This window comes from Thalassophryne amazonica, chromosome 7, assembly GCF_902500255.1.
Source record: "Thalassophryne amazonica chromosome 7, fThaAma1.1, whole genome shotgun sequence".
Classification (NCBI taxonomy): Eukaryota; Metazoa; Chordata; class Actinopteri; order Batrachoidiformes; family Batrachoididae; genus Thalassophryne; species Thalassophryne amazonica.
This window is the reverse complement of record NC_047109.1, coordinates 97,554,948-97,581,376: the sequence shown is the minus strand read 5'-3', so window position 1 is coordinate 97,581,376 and position 26,429 is coordinate 97,554,948. Positions and strand designations below refer to the sequence as shown.

Here is a 26,429-nt window from a genome sequence, read left to right as displayed (position 1 = left end):
TGATTTGACTGTTTGAGACATTATACCTGTATTTGCCTACCACCAATTGGACAATTGGGTAAATTGTCCATGAAAAGTTAATTATAATTAGTATGTATTTTAATTTATTTTGTTAAAATTTTGTGGCTTTTTTTTCCAATATTGACTATTCCTGATGTTTGTATTACTGTAAAGTGCTATATGAATGAATAAATGTAGTGAACTTCATTACTTCAAAATGAAGAAATACATAAGTAAAAATCTGATAAAATGAAATAAAATATACTCAATAAGACATCATATTCAACATCGATAGGTCATACGGGTTGTTACTCAGCAGAAGCTGGTGAGCAGCCTATAAAACCACCATCCTTTGGAAACAGCTTGATTTTCGATGAGACTGTGCATAAGCATCATCCATAACATATTGTATAAATTCGATATCATGCAAATCCAAGAAATGTCTAGTTCTCAAGACACAACTGTTTTAATGAGGCAAATTATCACATAAATGCAAATTCATTATTTGGATGTAAAACGGTTTCATTCCTGAGTTTGTTTTGACTATATTGAGCACAAAATTCAAACAATTCACATCAAGAACAGTTTTCACCTTGAGGATTACCATTACATTAAGGATAATAGTGTTTTTACAGAACGTACGATTGCTGAGTGATACCTTCAGTTTCAGTTAAGGCAGCATTACTCAAAAATCAATGAGGCCTAGGAGTAAGGAATGACTTTCCAAAAATGGCACATTCAATTTTCATCAGATTAAAATGTAGACCATAACATACAGGGTAATCATTTGCAAGATTAATCATATTCTACAAACCCGATGCTGTTAAACTTGCCATTAATATGTCATCTGTGTAACAGAACACATTAAAAGATTTGCCAAAAAGAGAAATACTTCCTGATGCATTACACAACAGCTCAATAAAATCACAATAAAACATATTAAAAAGCAAGGGCAAGAGCAAGGTCAACCCACCTTGTCTAGTACCCTTATGAACATAAATGATGCTGCTCAGGCCACGACCCCACCTGATCTGGACAGTTAGACAATTGTACCAAAATAGTACCATTCTCCAGCTTTGATTCAGAACAATATAGGGTGTGGAATGCCATCACATGCGCATTCGGTGTCCAAACTGCATGTGTATACCACTGGGTCGCAACTGGTGCAGTACATAAAGACATCCAGGGTGAAGGCTACAACCATCACCCTTCCTCTACCATGAACAAATACAAACTGTAGGTCATTGTGTATACAATTTATACAAATACAATGATTATTATTATTATTATTATTGTGAATAAGGGTATCATTAACACAAATTAAAAACAAAACAGCATGTTATCATTCACCTCACACCACTCTCTAAATTGAAATACAATTTCACCCAGTCATTCCTTCAGTCCACTCTTATATTTTTATACTCTTATATTTATTAGACGAATCAGTGTGGGAGGATTTAATGTGCGTGCATGCACGTATTCATACACACACGTGGAATGTGTGGGGGAGGCAGTGTTTCCTTCTTTTTGCTACCAGCCCACCTCTACAACTCCCAGAAGTGTTATTTTCATCCGACGACTCTCAGCAAAACACACAGCACACGCAGACACACAACTGCAGAGTTGAGGGCTCTATCGCTGCCTCCCAGCTGTCTTTAAACCCCAGATCACGGAAATAAAACACCCAGGCGATTAATTTCTAGATTTATTCAGCCTTTATTTAAACACAGCCATGCCAAGAGTTTTATCAACTACACTACCCTTCTGCTCAGTAGTACTGCTATAAGTGTATATGCTCATCTTTAGCTTCTCCCTCTGGAAATAGAGATAAATTGAGCCATGGCTGGGTGGAGTAGAAAAAAATCAAAGATCATGCAGGTTGTTACCTCTGCAATGGAGGTTATGTTTTTGCACTGATTTGTTTATCTATTAGTAGGATTGCTAAGCAACTAATGAACCTATTTGTACTCAGTCTATATATATATTTTTTTAAATGCTGTCTATTACATGACAAAGAACTCTAACGTCTGCAATAAACCATCAGTGCTTCATTTCCAATTTATTTAATACGCTTAGACAATGCATTTGCAGCTTTTCTCCACAACTCAAAAACTAATATACAGAGAATATTACAATTTGAGTGGTCATTTCTCACATGACTGGAAGTGTTTTAGATCAGGAGAGACGTCCAGATCAAGTGGAGGAGAATATTTTTGGATGACTCACATTTGTAAGTGGAATCAGAGGTCCAGTATACTTTAAATTCTAAACTGCTGAGTTTACTTGAAAAAAGTATGGAAATGGAAATTGACTTATTTCACTTTCTAGTGCAGACTGTTGGGCCTTTGTGCATATTCCACTACAGTTAGTGATGATGTTTCTGTTTCTATTTTGAGTCAAAATTACAAATTTAATTTGTTTATTGGTTGTGACAGTTATTAAATCATGGTATTCCACCTACTACGCTCGGAACATTGAGTCAAGCCCTGGGGTGTGTACAAATTAACTTGAAAAGTTGCCTGTCTGTCCCTTGTCTTGTGACATGATCCTGCTTCAAGGAAAGAAATGCACCAGCATAGTCAACGCTTCAGTGGAAAGTCCAAAAATGATACAGAAGGAGAAGAAAACCAAAAGACATGGCTCATAGTTTGACAAGACTTGCTTTAGCAGTTACCACCCTGACATCAATCTCCATTTGCACGTGACATCATGGCATCTTGCTGTGCATGCCATCAAAATATGTCATTCTCATGACCATGAGGTGTATTATTAAAATTAGCAGAGATCAGAATTTGAGGAAGAACACATAAATGTAATTGTGTGGCAGGTTTATAGCTGTGCTAGCATGTCAGGCTTAATGCTTGTCAACTTCTACAATGATCTATGACGGTGGGTTAACACTTATTCTTTATTCTGTGCACCGTGTTGGTGGTGACTAGCCCCCTCAAGAAAATCTATTGCCCTGTGGATTTTACTGAAACTGACCTCTTCTGTGTCACCACCTGTGAATGGTCCCCAGGAGAGTCTGTAGAGGACAATGTCATTGGCGGAATGGTCCCAACTGACCTGGAAGCTGTCACTGGTGATGCTGCTGGAGCGCAAATTCAGAGGGCCAGGAACTGGAGCTGAAAGAGAGAGAGACTTCCTGCACGTTGCTTTTTTGATTCCACAACTACAAGTATTTAAAATATTTACATGCACATTTTCAAAAATGGTATCTACAGAGCATCCAGAAAGTATGTTCACAGCGCTTCATTTTCTTCACAGTTTGTTATGTTACAACCTTATTACAAAACAGATGAAACACATTTGTTTCCCCAAAATTCTACACACAATACCTCATAATGACAATGTGAATTTTTTTTTTTTTTAGATTTTGGCAAAATTATTAAAAACAAAAAACAAACAATCACGTGTAACTAAGTATTCACAGCCTTTGCCATGAAGCTCAAAATTGAGCTCAGGTGTGTCCTATTTTCACTGATCATCCTTGAGATGTTTCTACAGCTTAATTGGAGTCCACCTGTGGTAAATTCAGTTTATTGGACATGATTTGAAAAGACACACACGTGTCTACAGTTGACAGTGCATGTCAGAGCAAGCATGAAGTCAAAGGAATTGTCTGTAGACCTCAGAGACAGGCACAAATCTGGGGAAGGGTACAGTAACATTTCTGCTGCTTTGAAGCTCCCAAAAAACGCAGTGGCCTCCATAATCTGGAAATAGAAGAAGTTCTGTTCCAAAATGACTCTAGAGCTGGCCGTCTGTATAAACTGAGCGACTGGGGAGAAGGGCCTTAGTCAGGGAGGTGACCAAGAACCCAATGGTCACTCTATCAGAGCTACAGCATTCCTCTGTGGAGAGAGGAGAACCTTCCAGAAGGACAACCATCTCTGAAGCAATCCACCAATCAAGCCTGTATTGTAGAGTTGCTAGATGGAAGCCACTCCATAGTAACAGACACATGGCAGCCCACCTGAATGTAGCGAAAAGGCACCCGAAGGACTCTCAGACCACAAGAAACAAAATTCTCTGGTCTGATGAGACAAGATTGAACTCTTTGGTGTGAATGCCAGGCGTCATGTTTGGAGGAAACAAGGCACCATCCCTACAGTGAAGCATGGTGACAACATCTTGCTGTGGTGATGTTTTTAAGCAGGAGGAAATGGGAGACTAGTCAGGATTGAGGGTAAGATGAATGCAGCAAAGTACAGAGACATCCTAGATGAAAACCTGCTCCAGACTGCTTCTTGACAGGCAGCGAGGATGCATGGCACAAGAAGTGAGTGAACTCAACATGTAGACTCTCAGACCAGGCGTAGGAGTAAAAGAACATGGAATCTTTAATTCGGGCCAAGGTACAGTACACAGGTAAGCCGTCAGCGGAACAGCGATAGAGGTAGGGCAAGGCAAAGACACAGTCAAAACAAGCAGGGTCCAAGAGCACAAACAAACACCGTAATCAGTATTGAGGCAAAAAGGCGTGGTCAAAAACACAGAGCAGGATCAAAAACACAGCAAGACAAATCTGGACTCAGACAACAGCTGGTGAGTGAACTACATCTAGAAACTGGTGAGGAAGTGGTGACTGGAAACAGCTTAAATAGAGAAGGTGGTGATTAGGTAATGAGAACCACATGTTGGAGAAGATTCTGGAAAAGGGATGTGGCCGGAGGACGAAGACAGAGCAAGGTGCAAGATAATGAGTTAGGGAAAACACAAAGTGGAGTGATGAAAGACACAGACACATAAGCAAGTGCAAGAGCGTGAGTGGATGGCAACACTAAGCAGATAGAACCAGAGACAAAGACACAATAGCAGGTGCAGGTCAGAGAAGTGATAACACAACCAAATGGGACAAAGAGAAATGGGAACAAAGATAAATCAAAAACTGAAGGCAGAACAAAATACTACAAGTAATATGAAAAGGATCGAACTAAGCAATGAAATTAAAACTGAACCAACAAAAAATAAATACTAAGAGAAAACTAGGATGGAACTGACCATGGCTAAAGTATGCAACTAAAGATAACAAAGTGGAAAAACAAACTATAAGCAAAACAGAGACTAAATGATTAACATAAAACAAAACTTGAGACTACAGTATAACAGATAATGTAATTACATGCCAGAACACAAAATACAAGATAAACAGAGAGTACCAACGAAGACTAAAGAAACACCCAGATTACGAAACACTGAAGATAAATGAAAAACATAAAACAAAACCAGTGACCAAAGTATGATACACAGAAAAGGGAGAAAGAAAAACAAAATGAAATGAGACTGAATAAATGACAAAAATTAAACAATTACTAAACCAGGATGGGGGCAGGCAGTAGGTAAAGGAAAGGGCAAAAATAATGTCATGAACCTGAACAGGGCCAAAACCTGACACTCCCACATCCAAAGACATGCAAGTTAAGCTGGGCAGACACTGTACGATAATTTCAATCGTTGTACTCGGCTCCAGCTCAAACTGTGCGACAAAACCGCAGGATGCACACGATTTATGTTCTCACACTATACGGCGCGATGCTCTGATGTGATCTGACTGCTCACATTGTACGTTCAAAACCACACGTCAGACTCGTGTTTCCGGAAGCAAAATGTAAACAGAAGCTTTTTTTTTCTTTTTTGTCAAACTTTATTTACATTTCTTATTTTTGCAAAAACTCTCAATGGGAGACATCAAAGTTAAAAAAAACAATACAAGACTTTACATGAGTTGAAGAATAAGGGGGAAAAAGAAACAGAAGCTGCTCTCCCAAAGAGATGATCACTGTTTATGCTCTCTCCGGTGTTTGCACATGCACAGTACGAGAGGTTGGGGTAAATGAGTTCACAGACGCCTGTAGCGCTGCTTCAACAGTGCGATACCCTCACGAGGGCCGACCAGAATATCAAACAGGTTTGATTTTCATCCGACCATACGATTGCCGATTGGGAGGTGGTCGTGAGAGGTTAAACGCAGCTCGCTACTCCATGTATCCTACACGATGGTGGACGCACGATTAAGCTGAAACTCGGCGCGATCCAAAAAAATTCTCGCACGAGTGAAAAATCTGCTGAAAAAGGGCCAAAACTCGCACAGTGTAAGCCCAGCTTTAAGTGGATTAGAAACTTTAAATTGTCCATAGGCCTGCGTATGGGTGTGAATGTGTTTGTCTGTATGTGGCCCGGTGACAGACTGGCATCCTGTCCAGGGTGTTCCCCGGCCTGTGACTGCTGGGATAGGCTCCACCCCCCCCACCCACCCCCCCCATATGAGTGAGTGAGTGAAATGGTGGGGGAACATCAACCTTCTGTTTTATCTCTTGATGCCTCCCACTGGGTAGCACAAGCCCAGCAATAGAAAAATAACTGACCAATTGGAGCTCTGTTGATATCGAACTGTGAAACCATTAGCAGCTTCCTGACTATACCCAAAGCAACTTTCATGGAATTGGTTCAGTGTTATCAAACACACCACTCCAAGATTAAACTGACCAAGATGAGACAGTACTCGCTGTTCCCATTCATGTAACTGGCTCACTGAGCGATGTGTGCCAGGAGATAAATAAAAATCAGCATACCCTTTACAACGAGCACTAACAGTTTCTTGCCAGAAGTACATTTCAGCTGACTCAGCGCTGGAGCACCTTGTTGCTTAAAGGGATATTCCAACAAATCGATAACTGTTAGCTTGACAGAATAGTCAGGGACAGTGAAAAGACCTTTTAATGTGACTGGGCTATTATGTGGAGGTATAAATGAGATGGGCAGAAAGCCAACACAGCAGACGGACCAGTAATGGTAATAAAACTCAACACTGTTTGGCACCATGAGAGAAATGTCTCGGTTTCTAATGGTATTGATACAACTATTTTCAGGAAATTGAGACAAAATTGTTCTCGGCAGATATGGCACTTGGGGAATGGAAAAACACCAACGTGGTTAACAAATTGGTCTATAAAGAAAAAGAAGAAGAAGAAAAGCAGTGGATAATTACCACTTGTTGAAACCAGTGTATTGTAAGCAATATATACAACCACAAATCAGTGTTTTTACCGAGTCTGGATCCTGAAGGCAGAAGCCAGTCTTGACCAACAATAGCAAAAACAATGTGTGCCATAAGACATTGCTTTTTGACGGCCATAATATTGACTTTTCCATCTATCTATCCAAACCCATCCAGAAAGTTAAATCAGAGAGAGTTCCTTACTTGTAGTGAATGCATCAGTGAGTGGCTCTGACTGGCCTTCATCATAAAGAGCAAAGATGGCCACTGAGTATTCCATCAGTGATGTCAGCTTGCTGAGGTCATAAGAGGTCACTGGACCAATCTCCACCTGCAGAGTGCACACAAACACAGGGTTGTTTTTTTTTTTTAAGCCATTCCAATGTCTATATACAATATCAAAATCAATACTCATTTACGCCTGACTTTTTTTTATACCTAAAAGAACAATCACGGCCATCAAGCTTGATTACCTCCTTCCATACTCCTTTAATTTACTTTCATTTTCTTTTGCTCATTATTTTTTGTCTTCAGAAGGATTCTTCCAAATAACTACCTTGTGGGTATTAGAGAGATGAGAGATAACAAACATGAGCCTGCAAAATGAAAATGTTTATATCACTAATTCTACCGGATCTGTCAACAACAATTAATGACAGACATGAAGCATCATTTGTTTGTGGTGTGTGGGGATGTAAAGTGGAGCTCCTTCACTACTGTTCCAGTGCAAAACAGTGCCTCCACAGCCAGGTTTTCCATTCCACTGTTGCTTTTGTTTTGAAATGATTGACTTTGTGCTGGAAAGTGTGCTAGAGATGGGATAAAATCAACATATGATAAAATTAACTAAATAAAAGGTTAATGACAAACATAAACATACAAGCAATTTTTCTTTCGAATCCCCCATGACAATACCTTAAGCTATGTCTCTATTCATTCTTTGAACTTGAACTTGAACTTATTTATTTGGCACACAACTCGTCAATAACAAAAACTGATATACAAGACAATTCCACAGTGAAGTGTGACCAAAAAGGGGGTGAGCAGAAGCAAAGCTTATAAACGCCCACCCCATATATACATACGAGGTCTGTCAATAAAGTAACGGACCTTTTTATTTTTTTCAAAAAGCTATATGGATTTCATTCATATGTTTTTACGTCAGACATGCTTGAACCCTCGTGCGCATGTGTGAGTTTTTCCACGCCTGTCGGTGACGTCATTCGCCTGTGAGCACGCCTTGGGAAGGAGTGGTCCCGCCCCCTCGTCGGATTTTCATTGTCTGGAAATGGCGGAATGATTTGGACTTTTTTTCCATCAGAATTTTTTTCAGAAGCTGTTAGAGACTGGCACCTGGAAACCATTCGAAAAATTTATATGGCTTTCGTTGAAAATTTTACGGGCTTCACAGAGAATAAGGTCTGTTACTACAGCTTTAAGGACCCCTTTAAGGACGCTCAGCGTGCCGTGCTCCGAGCTGCGACGATGCGGCACAAGCCACCGGACCATTTCTGAGCTGATGGCTCTGTGGATACGAGACTGTCGTGTGCTCTTTCTCTGACCAAACTTGTCCTCTGACACGCTGAAACGGAGGTGTTCCTTTGTCTCGCTTCCAAAGCGAATCGGTCTTTACGCGCGAAGACTCCGCGCAGCTTTCCATGACAAAATCTCTTGTTAAAAGTGAAATCTGCCGGAAAATGGCTGGTGTCCAGCTCTTGTGATAACCAGAGAAAGAGCACACGACGGTCTCATATCCACAGAGCCATCCGTTTAGAAATGGTCCGGTGGCTTGTGCCGCGTCGTCGCAGCTCGGAGCGTGGCGCGCCGAGCGTCCTTAAAGGGGTCCTTAAAGCTGTAGTAACAGACCTTATTCTCTGTGAAGTCCGTAAAATTTTCACCGAAAGCCAGATAAATTTTTCGAATGGTTTCCAGGTGCCAGTCTCTAACAGCTTCTGAAAAAATTCTGATGGAAAAAAAGTCCTTTTCATTCCGCCATTTCCAGACAATGAAAATCCGACGAGGGGGCGGGACCACTCCTTCCCAAGGCATGCTCACAGACGAATGATGTCACCGACAGGCGTGGAAAAACTCACGCATGCGCACGAGGGTTGAAGCATGTCTGACATAAAAACATATGAATGAAATCCATCTAGTTTTTGAAAAAAATAAAAAGGACCGTTACTTTATTGACAGACCTCGTACATATATATACACATTACCTACCCGCAGAGCAAGCACACAGGCGACAGTGGTAAGGAAAAACTCCCTCTGATGTATTGAGGAAGAAACCTCAAGCAGACCAGACTCTAAGGAGTGACCCTCTGCTTGGGCCATGCTACAAACACATTTAACAACACAAACTCAAATCCCATTATCATAAACATATCAAGTGAACACCGTGTCTTCATCTACATACATATTTACATACATATACAGTATACATGTATATACACACCAACATACACCTACACATACATACATAATTACACACACACACACATATATATATATACATATACGAGGTCTGTCCAAAAAGTATTGGACCTTTTTATTTTTTGCAAAAAACATATGGATTTGAATCGTGCGCATGCGTGAGTTTTATCACGCCTGTCGGTTGCGTCATTCGCCTGTGAGCAGGCTTTGAGTGAGCAGTGGCCCACCCCTCTCGTCGGATTTTTATTGCGAATAAATGTCTGAACGATTTGGAGCTTTGCTGCATCAAATTTTTCCAGAAACTGTGAGAGACCTCCAGGTGGACACATTCGGAAAATTTAGATGGCTTTCAGCGACGATTTTATGGGGATTACACAGATTAAGGAGAGCTCCAGCCAGTTTAAAGACCTCCCACAGCATCTGAGAGCGTGGCGCACTCCGAGCGCTGATCGACAGGCTGAAACCCCGCTGATCATTTCCAACGTGAAGGCTTTGTTGATCCGGGACCTCGTCTGACTTTCAGCACTTTTTCGGCACATTCTACTGTTACAGGAGTTTTTTTCATGGAAAGAGAAGCGGAGGATTGCGCCACCGTGCCGCTCATGGCACGGGACAAAACCACCTCCATGTTGGTCTCACAGGACGGCTTTCAGGTGGCTTTCAGACGGCTTCCGGTGGCTTTTCAGTCGTGTGACTATCCGAGAAATTGTGCATGAGCTGGACATGCCCCAACATGTCCTGTGAGGCTTCAGCATGGCATTGCTTTGCGCCATGCGGCTCCGACCTGACGCGCGGAATTCCTCCGCACGTCTGTCTCAATGTACCGAAAAAGTGCTGATGTCCACGTCTTCCGCAATTCCTGTGCTAGTCAGAAGACATACCGGATCAAGACAGCGTCCAGTTTAGAAATGAACGGCACATTCCACTGTTACAGGAGTTTTTGTCATGGAGAGAGGAGAGGAGGAATTCCGCGCAGCAATGCCGTGATGAACCTCACAGGACATGTTGGGGCATGTCCAGCTCATGCACAATTTCTCGGATAGTCACACGACTGAAAAGCCACCAGAAGCCATCTGAAAGCCACCTGAAAGCCGTCCTGTGAGACCAACACAGAGGTGGTTTTGTCCCGCGCCATGAGCGGTACGGTGGCGCAATCCTCCGCTTCTCTTTCCCTGAAAAAAACTCCTGTAACAGTAGAATGTGCCGAAAAAGTGCTGATGTCCACGACTTCTGCCTTTTTTGTGAAAGTCAGACGACATCCCGGATCAACAAAGCCTTCACGTTGGAAATGATCTGGTTGTTTCAGCGGGGTTTCAGCTTGTCGATCGGCGCTCGGAGTGCGCTGCGCTCTCAGATGCTGTGGGCGGTTTTTAAACTGGCTGGAGCACTCCTTAATCTGTGTAATCCCCATAAAATCGTCGCTGAAAGCCATCTAAATTTTCCGAATGGTGTCCAGCTGGAGGTCTCTCACAGTTTCTGGAAAAATTTGATGCAGCAAAGCTCCAAATCGTTCAGACATTTATTCGCAATAAAAATCCAACGAGAGGGGTGGACCACTGCTCACAGGCAAGTGACGCAACTGACAGGCGTGAAAAAACTCACGCATGTGCACGAAGGTTCAAGCTTGGCTGATGCAATCACACGTGATTCAAATCCATATGGTTTTTGCAAAAAATAAAAAGGTCCGATACTTTTTGGACAGACCTCGTATACACACATACATACATATACATATATACGTAAATATACATACACATATACATACATGCACATACAAAAATGAATGTTACTGAACAAGTTCACAATTACAACTGACAACACAAAACTCATCGTACTTCATTAGATACATATCTTGAAAACATCATTTTTTATATTGATTTTTAAACTGATTAATATTTGGACATCGTTTGAGTTCATCCGTCAGGTTATTCCATAATCTAGGGCCACACATGGAGACACAGAAACCTTTCCTGGACGTTCGAGCGCCAGCAATTTTAAAATGATACAAGCTCCGTAAATTATATTTTCCTTTTCTCTCAGTAAAATATTCTTGAATTCTAAATGGCACTTGTTTATTTTTCAGTTTGTGCATTAACTGAACAGTCTTGAACGAAATCATATCATTAAGTTTTAATATTTGAGGATTAATGAACAGTGGGTTAGTGTGGTCTCGATAACCTGCATTATGAATTGTCCTTAATGCTCTTTTTTGAAGAATGAATAATGGTTGTAATGTAGTTTTGTAATTGTTGCCCCAAACTTCAGCGCAATAAGTCAAGTAGGGTGCCACGAATGAACAATAGAGAGTATGTAGTGCTTTGCAATCAAGAACATGCTTTACTTTATTTAATACTGCAATACTTTTTGATACCTTCATTTGAATGAGCTTTCCAATTAATTTTTTCATTAATAATGACACCTAAAAAGTTATTCTCTTTGACACGTTCTATGTTTACCCCATGTATATTTAACTGAATTTGTATGTCTTTTTTATAATTTCCAAATAACATCAATTTAGTTTTAGACAAATTTAATGATAATTTGTTAATATCAAACCATCTCTTTAACTTTATCATTTCTGTTCCTAAATCAGATAACAATTGTTGCAGATTTTCCCCTGAGCAAAACAGGTTTGTGTCATCTGCAAAGAGCACAGTTTTAACCATATCTGAGACTGTACATAAATCATTAATGTATAAAATAAATAATTTTGGGCCCAACACAGAACCCTGTGGTAGCCCACAAATGATGTCCAGATATGGACATCATATGGAATTTCAAAATTCTTGAAAGGGTAGTTGTAAAACAGCTAACTGATCATCTGTGTTGTGTGGGCCGCCAGAAGAGGAGGTACTGCTGGCCCACCACCAGAGGGCGCCCTGCCTGAAGTGCGGGCTTCAGGCACGAGAGGGCGCTGCCACCTCCCAAGAGCGGCCGGGTTGACAGCTGTCACTCATCGGCTATGACAGCTGTCACCAATCATCTGCACTTCACCCCGGATAAAAGCAGGATGACACCTCCACCACGTCGCTGAGATATCATTCTTCTACGGAGGTAACACTCTCAGCCTGAATATTCCTATATTGATTCCAGTAGATACATTGTTGCAGTTGTCTTCCCGAAGGACCGGCATGGGCTGCGACTGCTTCGCTCTGCTTTCCGCCAGATAAGTGATTAGACAGATGCTGCACAAGTGTGTGTTAGAGGTGGAGGTGGAATTCCCACCGTTGTTGTTACTGGGTGTACACACACCCACACTTGACTGTTTTTGCTCTTCGCCAGCAGTACCAGATCCGACACGCGGAGACGGTGGCCACCTGAGGGACTCGGGACCTGGTGGCTCCAGTATCCTTCTGGTTCGGTGGCGGAGGAAATCGTGTGGTTCGGGTTCTTCTCTAGACGGACGTCTCCTATCGTCGAGCCTGCGCACACGACACATTTATCCATTGACTTTGTATTTATTCTATAATCTGCTGTGTGTGGTTGTGGCATTCACAACAGTATAGTGTTCAAATTTAACTCCTTCTATTGTCCGCTCATTTACGCCCCCTGTTGTGGGTCCGTGTCACTACACTTTCACAACAGGATATCTCGGCCAGCGTCATGGACTCCGAGGGACATCACCCAGCAATTGAATGGCCAATGGGAGAGCAGGGTTCACAGGCGTCTGCAGGAGGCGTGATTGGTGAGTTGCAGCACATCCTCACCGCCTTTACGGCTCGGTTGGATCAGATGACCGAGCAAAACATCCTCCTGAACCGCAGGGTGGAGGCTCTCTCCGCACAGGTGGCAGCGAGCGCTCAGGGCGCTGCTGCAGCTCCTCCTCCTGCCGACCCTGTGCAGGATATGAATGTTCCAGTGGTCGTTCAACAACCCCTCCCACCATCCCCTGAAGCATACATAAGCCCCCCAGAGCCGTACGGAGGTTGTGTGGAGACGTGCGCGGACTTTCTTATGCAGTGTTCGCTCGTCTTTGCACAACGTCCCGTCATGTACGCGTCTGATGCTAGTAAAGTAGCTTATGTGATTAATCTGCTTCGAGGAGAGGCACGCGCTTGGGCTACGGCACTTTGGGAGCAAAATTCACGGCTCCTTCATATGTACACTGGGTTTCTGAGGGAGTTTAAAACCGTGTTTGACCACCCTGACAGGGGAGAGACCGCTTCAACAGTGCTACTGTCAATGCGGCAGGAGGGCAGCTGGAATAACGTTGCGCTCCGCGCCGCCTTCATAAACGGACTGTCATCGGTCCTGAAGGAGCACCTGGTAGCTAAGGAAGAACTGCGGGATTTAGATGGGCTTATCGATCTCGTTATACGGTTAGACAATCGGTTGGAGGAACACCGTCGGGAGCGAGGCGAAGGACGTGGCCGGGTACGGGCCATCCCTCTCCCTTCCGGGTTCGAAAAGGTTCCGCCCTCCCCATGCTCCACAGCCGCAGCGCTCTGTGGGGCAACAGCTCCCCCTGCTGACGTTGCTAGGGAAACGCACAGGGCCAAGATGAGAACAGATGACAGAATGAGGAAGCTGGTCCGCGGGGAGTGTTTTCTCTGCAGCTCAAAAGAGCACATACAGAAAAACTGCCCCAAACGGCCACAACGACAACACCCGCCCTTGGAGACTGGGCTAAGGGGGGGTCATAACATTCACGTGGGACACACACATATTGCCACACGACTCCCAGTTACAATCCTGAGTGGGGATTTAACCCTTCAAGCCCCAGCACTGGTGGACACGGGGTCAGAAGGGAATCTACTAGACAGCAGATGGGCAAGGGAGGTAGGGCTCCCTCTGGTGGCGCTTCCTTCGCCATTGCAGGTGCGGGCACTAGATGGCACCCTTCTCCCTTTAATCATGCACAAGACACAACCTGTAACTCTGGTGGTGTCTGGAAATCATCGGGAGGAGATCGAGTTTTTTGTGACTCCTTCTACCTCCCGCGTGATTTTGGGATTCCCGTGGATGTTGAAACACAATCCTCGGATTGATTGGCCGTCTGGGGTAGTGGTTCAGTGGAGCGAAACCTGCCATCGGGTGTGTTTAGGATCCTCGGTTCCTCCCGGTTTACACGCTAAGGAGGAGGTTAAAGTCCCTCCTAATCTGACGGCGGTGCCGGTTGAGTACCACGATCTTGCTGACGTCTTCAGCAAGGATCTGGCACTCACCCTTCCCCCGCACCGTCCGTACGATTGTGCCATTGATTTGGTTCCGGGTGTTGAGTTCCCGTCCAGCAGGCTGTACAACCTCTCACGCCCGGAACGCGAATCAATGGAGACCTACATCCGGGACTCATTAGCTGCCGGGCTGATCCGGAACTCCACCTCCCCGATGGGTGCAGGTTTCTTTTTTGTGGGCAAGAAAGATGGCGGACTCCGTCCATGCATCGATTACAGGGGGCTGAATGAGATTACGGTTCGCAACCGATACCCGTTGCTGTTGTTAGATTCCGTGTTCACCCCCCTGCATGGAGCCAAAAACTTTACTAAGCTGGATCTTAGGAATGCGTATCACCTGGTTCGGATCCGGAAGGGAGACGAATGGAAGACAGCATTTAACACCCCATTAGGTCACTTTGAGTACCTGGTCATGCCATTCGGCCTCACCAACGCCCCCGCGACATTCCAAGCCTTGGTTAACGACATCTTGCGGGACTTCCTGCACCGATTCGTCTTTGTATATCTGGACGATATACTCATCTTTTCTCTGGATCCTGAGACCCATGTCCAGCATGTACGTCAGGTCCTGCAGCGGTTGCTAGAGAACCGACTGTTTGTGAAGGGTGAGAAGTGCGAGTTTCACCGCACTTCTTTGTCCTTCCTGGGGTTTATCATCTCCTCTAACTCCGTCGCCCCTGATCCGGCCAAGGTTGCGGCGGTGAGAGATTGGCCCCATCCAACAAGCCGTAGGAAGCTGCAACAGTTCCTCGGCTTCGCTAGGAGGTTCATCAAGGGCTACAGTCAGGTAGTTAGCCCCCTGACAGCCCTGACCTCTCCAAAAGTCCCCTTCACCTGGTCAGATCGGTGCGAAGCCGCGTTCAAGGAGTTGAAACAATGGTTCTCTACTGCACCAGTTTTGGTGCAGCCCGACCCTAACCGCCAGTTTGTGGTTGAAGTGGACGCCTCTGACTCAGGGATAGGAGCCGTGCTATCCCAGAGCGGAGAGACCGATAAGGTCCTTCACCCGTGTGCCTATTTCTCCCGCAGGTTGACCCCAGCAGAACGGAACTATGACGTGGGCAATCGAGAACTCCTAGCGGTGAAAGAGGCTCTTGAGGAGTGGAGACATCTGTTGGAGGGAGCGTCAGTGCCATTCATGGTTTTTACTGACCACCGGAACCTGGAGTATATCAGGACCGCCAGGCGGCTGAACCCCAGGCAAGCCCGCTGGTCACTGTTCTTCGGCCGTTTTGACTTCCGGATTACCTACCGCCCCGGGACCAAGAACCAGAGGTCGGATGCCTTGTCCCGGGTGCATGAACATGAAGTCAAAACCGAGCTGTCGGATCCACCGGAACCCATCGTACCGGAGTCCACTATCGTGGCCACCCTTACCTGGGACGTGGAGAAGACCGTCCGGGAGGCCCTGGCACGGAGCCCGGATCCCGGAACAGGGCCAAAGAACAGACTGTACGTCCCACCAGAGGCCAGGGTTGCCGTCCTGGACTTCTGTCACGGGTCCAAGCTCTCCTGCCACCCAGGGGTGCGTAGGACCGTGGCAGTGGTCCGGCAGTGCTTCTGGTGGGCGTCCCTGGAGGCTGACGTCCGGGCATACATCCAGGCCTGCACCACCTGCGCCAGGGGCAAGGCGGACCACCAAAAGGCACAGGGACTCCTTCAGCCGCTTCCTGTGCCTCATCGCCCCTGGTCCCATATTGGTCTGGATTTCATCATGGGCCTCCCGCCGTCCCGGGGGCACACCACCATCCTCAAGATAGTGGACCGGTTCTCCAAGGCGGCCCACTTTGTGGCCCTCCCGAAGCTCCCGTCGGCCCAGGAGACAGCGGATCTCCTGGTCCACCATGTCGTACGTCTGCATGGGATACCAACAGACATCATCTCAGATCGTGGTCCCCAGTTTTCTTCGCAGGTTTTGAGAAGTTTCTCCCGGGAGCTGGGGGCCACCGTGAACCTCTCGTCTGGGTATCACACTCAGACCAACGGACAGGCTGAATGGGCTAACCAAGAGCTGGAGCAGGCCCTGCGATGTACCACATCCGCACACCCGACGGCTTGGAGTGAACACCTGGCCTGGATCGAGTATGCGCATAACAGCCAAGTGTCCTCTGCCACCGGCCTCTCCCCGTTCGAGGTGTGTCTGGGGTACCAGCCCCCTTTGTTTCCTGTGGTGGAGGGAGAGGTCGGTGTACCCTCGGTCCAGGCCCACCTGCGGAGATGCCGTCGGGTGTGGCGCACCGCCTGTTCGGCCTTGTTGAGGGCCCGGACGAGGGCAAAGACCCATGCAGACCGTCGACGGTCCCTGGCCCCCGCATATCGGCCTGGGTAGGAGGTGTGGCTATCCACAAGGGACATTCCCCTCCAGGTGGATTCCCCCAAACTGAAGGACCGGTACATAGGGCCCTTCAAGATCCTCAAGGTCCTCAGTCCCGCCGCAGTGAGGCTCCAACTCCCGGCCTCACTGCGGATCCATCCAGTATTCCACATTTCAAGATTGAAACCACATCACACCTCACCCCTCTGTACACCCGGTCCGGCGCCGCCTCCTGCCTCTATCATCGACGGGGAGCCAGCTTGGACAGTGCGCCGGCTCCTGGACGTCCGTCGAATGGGCCAGGGTTTCCAATATTTGGTGGACTGGGAGGGGTATGGACCCGAAGAACGCTCCTGGGTGAAGAGGAGCTTCATCCTGGACCCGGCCCTCCTGGCCGATTTTTACCGTCGCCACCCGGACAAGCCTGGTCGGGCGCCAGGAGGCGCCCGTTAAGGGGGGGGTCCTGTTGTGTGGGCCGCCAGAAGAGGAGGTACTGCTGGCCCACCACCAGAGGGCACCCTGCCTGAAGTGCGGGCTTCAGGCACGAGAGGGCACTGCCACCTCCCAAGAGCGGCCGGGTTGACAGCTGTCACTCATCGGCTATGACAGCTGTCACCAATCATCTGCACTTCACCCCGGATAAAAGCAGGATGACACCTCCACCACGTCGCCGAGATATCGTTCTTCTACGGAGGTAACACTCTCAGCCTGAATATTCCTATATTGATTCCAGTAGATACATTGTTGCAGCTGTCTTCCCGAAGGACCGGCGTGGGCTGCGACTGCTTCGCTCTGCTTTCCGCCAGATAAGTGATTAGACAGACACTGCACGAGTGTGTGTTAGAGGTGGAGGTGGAATTCCCACTGTTGTTGTTACTGGGTGTACACACACCCACACTTGACTGTTTTTGCTCTTCGCCAGCAGTACCAGATCCGACACGCGGAGACGGTGGCCACCTGAGGGACTCGGGACCTGGCGGCTCCAGTATCCTTCTGGTTCGGTGGCGGAGGAAATCGTGTGGTTCGGGTTCTTCTCTAGACGGACGTCTCCTATCGTCGAGCCTGCCCACACGACACCTTTATCCATTGACTTTGTATTTATTCTATAATCTGCTGTGTGTGGTTGTGGCATTCACAACAGTAAAGTGTTCAAATTTAACTCCTTCTATTGTCCGTTCATTTTCGCCCCCTGTTGTGGGTCCGTGTCACTACACTTTCACAACAATCTGCAGAGGAATGGTCTATTTGAAGAGTTTCAGTCAGGTTTTAGTATTCATCATAGTACAGAAACAGCATTAGTGAAGGTTACAAATGATCTTCTTATGGCCTCAGACAGTGGACTCATCTCTGTGCTTGTTCTGTTAGACCTCAGTGCTGCTTTTGATACTGTTGACCATAAAATTTTATTACAGAGATTAGAGCATGCCATAGGTATTAAAGGCACTGCGCTGCGGTTGTTTGAATCATATTTATCTAATAGATTACAATTTGTTCATGTAAATGGGGAATCTTCTTCACAGACTAAGGTTAATTATGGAGTTCCACAAGGTTCTGTGCTAGGACCAATTTTATTCACTTTATACATTTTTCCCTTAGGCAGTATTATTAGACGGCATTGCTTAAATTTTCATTGTTACACAGATGATACCCAGCTTTATCTATCCATGAAGCCAGAGGACACACACCAATTAGTTAAACTGCAGGATTGTCTTACAGACATAAAGACATGGATGACCTCTAATTTCCTGCTTTTAAACTCAGATAAAACTGAAGTTATTGTACTTGGCCCCACAAATCTTAGAAACATGGTGTCTAACCAGATCCTTACTCTGGATGGCATTACCCTGACCTCTAGTAATACTGTGAGAAATCTTGGAGTCATTTTTGATCAGGATATGTCATTCAATGCGCATATTAAACAAATATGTAGGACTGCTTTTTTGCATTTGCGCAATATCTCTAAAATTAGAAAGGCCTTGTCTCAGAGTGATGGTGAAAAACTAATTCATGCATTTATTTCCTCTAGGCTGGACTATTGTAATTCATTATTATCAGGTTGTCCTAAAAGTTCCCTGAAAAGCCTTCAGTTAATTCAAAATGCTGCAGCTAGAGTACTGACAGGGACTAGAAGGAGAGAGCATATCTCACCCATATTGGCCTCTCTTCATTGGCTTCCTGTTAATTCTAGAATAGAATTTAAAATTCTTCTTCTTACTTATAAGGTTTTGAATAATCAGGTCCCATCTTATCTTAGGGACCTCATAGTACCATATCACCCGAAAAGAGCGCTTCGCTCTCAGACTGCAGGCTTATTTGTAGTTCCTAGGGTTTGTAAGAGTAGAACGGGAGGCAGAGCCTTCAGCTTTCAGGCTCCTCTCCTGTGGAACCAGCTCCCAATTCAGATCAGGGAGACAGACACCCTCTCTACTTTTAAGATTAGGCTTAAAACTTTCCTTTTTGCTAAAGCTTATAGTTAGGGCTGGATCAGGTGACCCTGAACCATCCCTTAGTTATGCTGCTATAGACTTAGACTGCTGGGGGGTTCCCATGATGCACTGAGTGTTTCTTTCTCTTTTTGCTCTGTATGCACCACTCTGCATTTAATCATTAGTGATTGATCTCTGCTCCCCTCCACAGCATGTCTTTTTCCTGGTTCTCTCCCTCAGCCCCAACCAGTCCCAGCAGAAGACTGCCCCTCCCTGAGCCTGGTTCTGCTGGAGGTTTCTTCCTGTTAAAAGGGAGTTTTTCCTTCCCACTGTTGCCAAGTGCTTGCTCACAGGGGGTCGTTTTGACCGTTGGGGTTTTTCCGTAATTATTGTATGGCCTTGCCTTACAATATAAAGCGCCTTGGGCCAACTGTTTGTTGTGATTTGGTGCTATATAAATAAAATTGATTTGATTTGATTTGATATGAAGAACAGTATTCCCCAAGTTTAACAAACTGCTTTCAGTTTTGTAAGTAGCTTTTAATCCCATACAGTTCCAAATTTTGAAATAATATATTGTGATCAATTGTGTCAAAACCCTTTCTTAAGTCAATAAATAAACCTGCAACTATTACCCTTTGGTCCACATGTTTATTGATCTCTTCTATGGAATCGAGCAATGCCAGTGTCGTGGACAATTTTGCTCTAAAACCATATTGACTTTCATCAAGCAAGTTGTGTCGATCTATAAAATTATCCAGTCTGCTGTTGTAAAGTTTTTCCAGTATCTTTGAAAATTGTGACAGTAGAGACACAGGCCTGTAGTTAGTAAAAAGATGCTTGCTGCCAGATTTGAATAAAGGTATCACTTTTGCCACTTTCATACTGTTAGGAACAATCCCAGTTTGAAATGATTTGTTAAAATTATATGATAATGGTATGATAATTATTCGCTTCACTAAGGACATATGTACCTCATTATGATCCATTGACTTTTTACTTTTACATGTACTAACTATGTTAATAATTTCCCTTTCATCTACTGGGCTGAGAAACATTGTGTGCAGATTTCTGGTGATTAATTGCTGATTTTCCCACGTACTGTGTGGGATTTCAGCTGCCAGATCTGGCCCAACATTAGCAAAAAATTTACTGAAACTCTTCTCTACTTGGCTCATGTTATATTCATCTTTGTTGTCAAAAGTAAAGCATGTTGGATAGTTATTTGATTTGGGTTTATTTGCTATAATACTATTCAATATTTTCCATGTTTCCTTTATATTGTTTTTATTATCGTTTAGTATTTTTCCAAAGTATGATTTTTTACAGTTCTGCATAATAGTTGTTAGTTTATTTTTATAGTCCTTATATTTAACCTCTGCCTCTCTTGATTTACTTTTAATGAATTCTCTGTATAGCCTATTTTTCTTTTTACACGCCTTTTGACGACCCTTTGTTATCCATGGGTTAGCTTTATAGTTATTATTTTTATTATACTGTATAATTAGACAGTTTTTGTTATATATATTGAGAAATATGTTTTCAAATTCGGAATATGCTAAATTCGCATCTTGCCTATTGTAAATGGGATTCCAATCCTGTAAAAGTAAATCATTTTTTAAGGCAGTGATAGCTTCTTCGGATTGCAGGCGCTTGCAATATTGTTTTTTTTTTCGCCCTCGCCATGAACATGACAGTCAAGTCAGCAGAGGTAGAGTGCAGGGGTCCCTTGACAAAATCAGGAGTACGCCAGACCCCAATAAGAGCCTTTATGGACGACCTGATTGTCACCACCACATCTGTCCCGGGCAGTAGGTGGATTATCCAAGGCCTAGAGAAGCTCATCACCTGGGCAAGGATGAGCTTTAAGCCAGTAAAATCAAGGTCTCTAGTGCTCAAGAGGGGAAAGTAGTGGATAAGTTCCGCTTCTCACTGTCTGGAGCCACCATCCCATCCATCACAGACCAGCCAGTTAAGAACCTCGGGAAGAACTTTGACTGCAGCCTTAAAGATTCTGCTTCCATCCAGAAAACCAGTGAAGAGCTCGAGGCCTGGCTGAGCCAGGTTGACAAATCAGGACTGCCAGGGAGGTTCAAGGCCTGGATTTATCAGCACTCCATCTTGCCCTGGATCCTGTGGCCTCTGCTGGTGTACACAGTACCCATAACAACAGTCGAGGCCATGGAGAGAAAGATCAGCAGCTACCTGCTTAGATGGCTTGGTGTACCACGCAGTCTGAGCAGCTCCGTTCTGTATGGCACCAGCAACATCCTGCAGCTCCCAATCAGCGGCCTCGCTGAAGAGTTCATGGTGTTAAGAACATGGGAGGCATTGCAGTACAGGGAATCCAGAGATCCAAAGGTGGCATCAGCTGGTATTCAGGTGCGAACAGGCAGGAAATGGAGGGCAGACGAAGCTCTGGAGGTGGCTGAGTCACGACTGAGGCAGAAGGCGCTGGTGGGGACCATAGCCACAGGGTGTGCAGGCATTGGCTACTTCCCGGCAACTAGGGTTGAAAACGCTAAAGGCAAAGAGTGGCAACATCTCGTTCAGGAGGAAGTGCGGGCAGGTGTGGAGGAAGTGCGAGCCAGCAGGATGGTGGGAATGGGGCAGCAAGGAGCATGGGCTAAATGGGAGAATGTTCTGCAAAGGAAGATCACCTGGTCTGACATCTGGAAAGCAGACTTCCATCGCATCAGGTTTTTAGTCCAGGCTGTTTACGACATCCTACCAAGTCCAGCCAACCTCCACGTCTGGGGCAAAACCGAAACACCATCCTGTCCCCAATGTTCGGGACGGGGATCCCTGGAACACCTCCTCAACAGCTGCCCGAAAGCCCTTGGAGACGGGCGCTATCGCTGGCGCCACGACCAGGTGCTTAGGGCAATTGCTGACAGCCTAGCCACTGCTATTAATGCCATCAAGGGCCACCACAAGCCAAAGACCATCATGTTCCATAGAGCCGGAGAGAAGCCCAACACTCAACCACGGGCAAAGTCTGGCCTCCTCACTTCAGCCACCGACTGGCAACTGGAAGTGGACCTTGGCAAACAGCTGAAGTTCCCAGCCAGGATAACAGGAACATGATTCCGACCAGACATGATCATTGTGTCAGATTCCACCAAGCAGTTGACCATGCTGGAGCTCACAGTGCCCTGGGAAGAGTGCATGGACAAGGCCAACGAGAGGAAGTGTGCCAAGTACCAGGAGCTGGTGGAAGAGTGCAGGAGGCAGGGCTGGATAACTCGCTATGAGCCTCTGGAGGTGGGCTGCCGAGGATTTGCAGGGCGTTCACTCAGCAAAGTGTTCACACTGCTGGGCCTCACCGGGGAGGCAAGAGGAAGACTATTAGATCCGCAACTGAAGCCGCAGAGAAAGCCACAAGGTGGCTATGGATCAAGAGGGCAGATCTGTTGGCTAACGCTGCTGGGACACAGGCTGGGGTCTGATCAACCCCGGTCGGGTTGCCTGGGCGAGGGTGTCTGATGTTGAAAGACCCAAAACACCCAATGACCCCAGGTTATATCACTGATGATGTGTTCCAGCGCATCCGCAAGATGTATATTTCATCTTTTTTCTCAGTACATTTTTTATTAAACTTCAAATCAGTTACTATAAAAATTGGTAAATGGTCACTAATATCATTAATTAATAAGCCACTTAGTGTTTTGGTATCAGTATCATTTGTAAATACATTATCAATGAGAGTAGCTGAATGTGAAGTGATTCTTGAAGGCCTAGTAATTTTTGGATATAGATTTAGACTGTACATAGTGTTAATGGAGGTTTCTTCCTGTTAAAAGGGAGTTTTTCCTTCCCACTGTAGCCAAGTGCTTGCTCACAGGGGGTCGTTTTGACCGTTGGGGTTTTACATAATTATTGTATGGCCTTGCCTTACAATATAAAGCGCCTTGGGGCAACTGTTTGTTGTGATTTGGCGCTATATAAAAAAATTGATTGATTGAATTGATTGAATGAAACCCTCAGTTACTATATGCTGATGCGGGTTTAAGAGATCAATGTTTATATCTCCACAAACAAATACTCACTTATTACCCCATCTGTGAAAACAATTTCTCTGTCCAATTTTGAAATTCTTCAATTTTAGAGGCAGGAGCTCTATATATGCAGCTAATAATTATATTTTTGCCTTTTTCCATACCTATTTCAATTGTGATGGATTCCAAAAGATTTTCCACAGCCACAGTCGATTGATCTTTAATTTTGTAGTTAATCCTTTTGTCAACATACAAAGCCACTCCTCCTCCTCTATTTCGTCTATTCAGATGATTAAATTCATAACCCTCCAGCTCATAGTTTGTGTCATCATCCTCTGTAAGCCATGTTTCCGTTATGGCAATTATACTGAATGGTTGACAAAATTGTTTTAAATAGTCTTTCATACTCCCACAATTTTTGTACAGACTCCTGCTATTAAATTGGATTATTGACAATTTCCCATCACTTGAAATGCAGTTATTGTATTGTTCCTCTGTGTAATACTGACAGTTACTATCTATGAAGGAATAGAAATGATTGTCCGGATCTATCTTATATTCCATTCAGTGTCCTTAAAAGGTTGTAATTCCACATTCTCATAACCATGTATGATCTCAGTTATACTATTACTGTTCATAAGCACCGATGAATGGTCTGTATGTTTGTCAGTCATTATGACTGAATATGTAGGACTGCTTTTTTGCATTTACGCAATATCTCTAAAATCAGAAAGGTCTTGTCTCAGAGTGATGCTGAAAAACTAATTCATGCATTTATTTCCTCTAGGCTGGACTATTGTAATTCATTATTATCAGGTTGTCCTAAAAGTTCCCTAAAAAGCCTTCAGTTAATTCAAAATGCTGCAGCTAGAGTACTGACGGGGACTAGAAGGAGAGAGCATATCTCACCCATATTGGCCTCTCTTCATTGGCTTCCTGTTAATTCTAGAATAGAATTTAAAATTCTTCTTCTTACTTATAAGGTTTTGAATAATCAGGTCCCATCTTATCTTAGGGACCTCGTAGTACCATATCACCCCAATAGAGCGCTTCCCTCTCAGACTGCAGGCTTACTTGTAGTTCCTAGGGTTTGTAAGAGTAGAATGGGAGGCAGAGCCTTCAGCTTTCAGGCTCCTCTCCTGTGGAACCAGCTCCCAATTCAGATCAGGGAGACAGACACCCTCTCTACTTTTAAGATTAGGCTTAAAACTTTCCTTTTTGCTAAAGCTTATAGTTAGGGCTGGATCAGGTGACCCTGTACCATCCCTTAGTTATGCTGCTATAGACGTAGACTGCTGGGGGGTTCCCATGATGCACTGTTTCTTTCTCTTTTTGCTCTATATGCACCACTCTGCATTTAATCATTAGTGATCGATCTCTGCTCCCCTCCACAGCATGTCTTTTTCCTGGTTCTCTCCCTCAGCCCCAACCAGTCCCAGCAGAAGACTGCCCCTCCCTGAGCCTGGTTCTGCTGGAGGTTTCTTCCTGTTAAAAGGGAGTTTTTCCTTCCCACTGTAGCCAAGTGCTTGCTTGTGATTTGGCGCTATATAAAAAATTGATTGATTGATTGATTGATTGCGTTCACTTACCATGTTTTAGTCATATTTTGCCAATTCCTCCATGCTTCTCTGATCAGCAACACTTTGGCTTCTTCTGGAGACCCATTCAGTTTGATGAATACTTTACAGTTTGTAGTTCATGTGTTTTGAATTTTTTGTTGTTTTCTCAAGTATCTTGCCGTCTTTGCTATATCTGCATTGTGTTTAGTGAGATGTTCATTTTTGTAAACATTGGATCCTTTAAGTTTATATCCTTGTTTGAGCAGAGTTGTTTTGTCTTTCCTGTTAACAAACCTCATGATGACTGTAGGTTTGTCTGATGAATTCTTCCTGGGTAACGGGTGACATGCTTCAATAGTGTTTATATCCAAATTGATCCCCTTAGTTTGTAAAAAAGCAGCAATTTGTTGCTCTGTGGAGCGTTCGTCTTGTTCATCGGGCTCCCCCCTGTTACCAGAGGCTGCTCGAGCATACGATCTGGGTCTGATGTAGAGCCCAGATACAACAACATCGTCCATTCGCGTGTACTGCTCCATTTCAGTCACCCTTCTTTCCAGCGACGCGATCCGTTTGTCCATCTGCTCAATAAGGCCTCGCAGGTCCTTAACTTCCTTCACTAGTGCCAGTATCTCCTTCTGCTGAGTTTTTACGGCACAAACCTCCTCCGTGAGAGTATCCAGAACCTTCTTAATATCCTCCAGATCCTCCGTCACGGGTGCTTTCTTTCTTTCTTTTGCCAATACCTCTTAATTGGACATAAATTTTACATGTCACGTTTGCCAACTGGGCAAACTATGGTAATTTTATCAAATGCCATTCAAGTTTGGTCTGGGAGCATGCGCCGGTGCCATGTTCCACTAGCATCCAGGCAGATATTCAGTACACAATGCCACAAAATCACATTTATTTAATACAATATTTACTCCAACATCTCAACACACTGAATCCGGATTGCAGTTCCCCACACTTTTGTATAAACAGTGATCCAATAGTGATCTGGCGCTTTTCTGTTAGCTGTACTTACCAAAGATTGTTCATTTTTATTTAGTCAATAACAGCCTTGTAAAGTGTTTTTTTTTTTTTAAGTAAGTGGGTTCTTCATTTCTGTGAATGCTGTATTTTATTTACCAGTAATTGCAGCACTAAAGATAAGTGCCCTCTGCACCAACGTCAGCACAAACTCAAATATTTAGCACACATGTGGGATGGTGTTTATAGTCCTCCAGTCCAAAACACATTTACTTTTGTACTTGTGGCAGCAATCACATAAAAGTACATCTCAAAAAATTAGAATATTGTGGAAAAAGTTATTTATTTATTTATTTTGTCAAGTATTTCAAAAAGTAAAACATTTACATATTCTAGTCTCAAAACATGTAAACTAAAATGTTTCAAGCATTTTTAATTTTACTTTTGATAATTATGACCTACAGCTTAAAAAAATTAGAAAATCAACATGTCAAAATATTGGAATATTTCACAGGATCAGTTATAAAACAATTTATAATACAGAACGTTTGAGTAT

The 26,429-nt window shown here is 44.4% G+C and overlaps 1 protein-coding gene across 1 annotated transcript in view; it reads right to left on the bottom strand.

Moving 5' to 3' along the window:
• LOC117514639 (collagen alpha-1(XIV) chain-like) overlaps nt 1-26,429 on the bottom strand; it is a 496,536-nt gene that overhangs the window by 306,225 nt on the left and 163,882 nt on the right. The window contains exons 15-16 of the mRNA XM_034175192.1: nt 7,205-7,331; nt 2,986-3,125 (exon numbers count right to left, since the gene is read on the bottom strand). Of these exons, the coding sequence (XP_034031083.1) occupies nt 2,986-3,125; nt 7,205-7,331 (267 nt within the window). The remainder of the gene's footprint in view (nt 1-2,985; nt 3,126-7,204; nt 7,332-26,429) is intronic.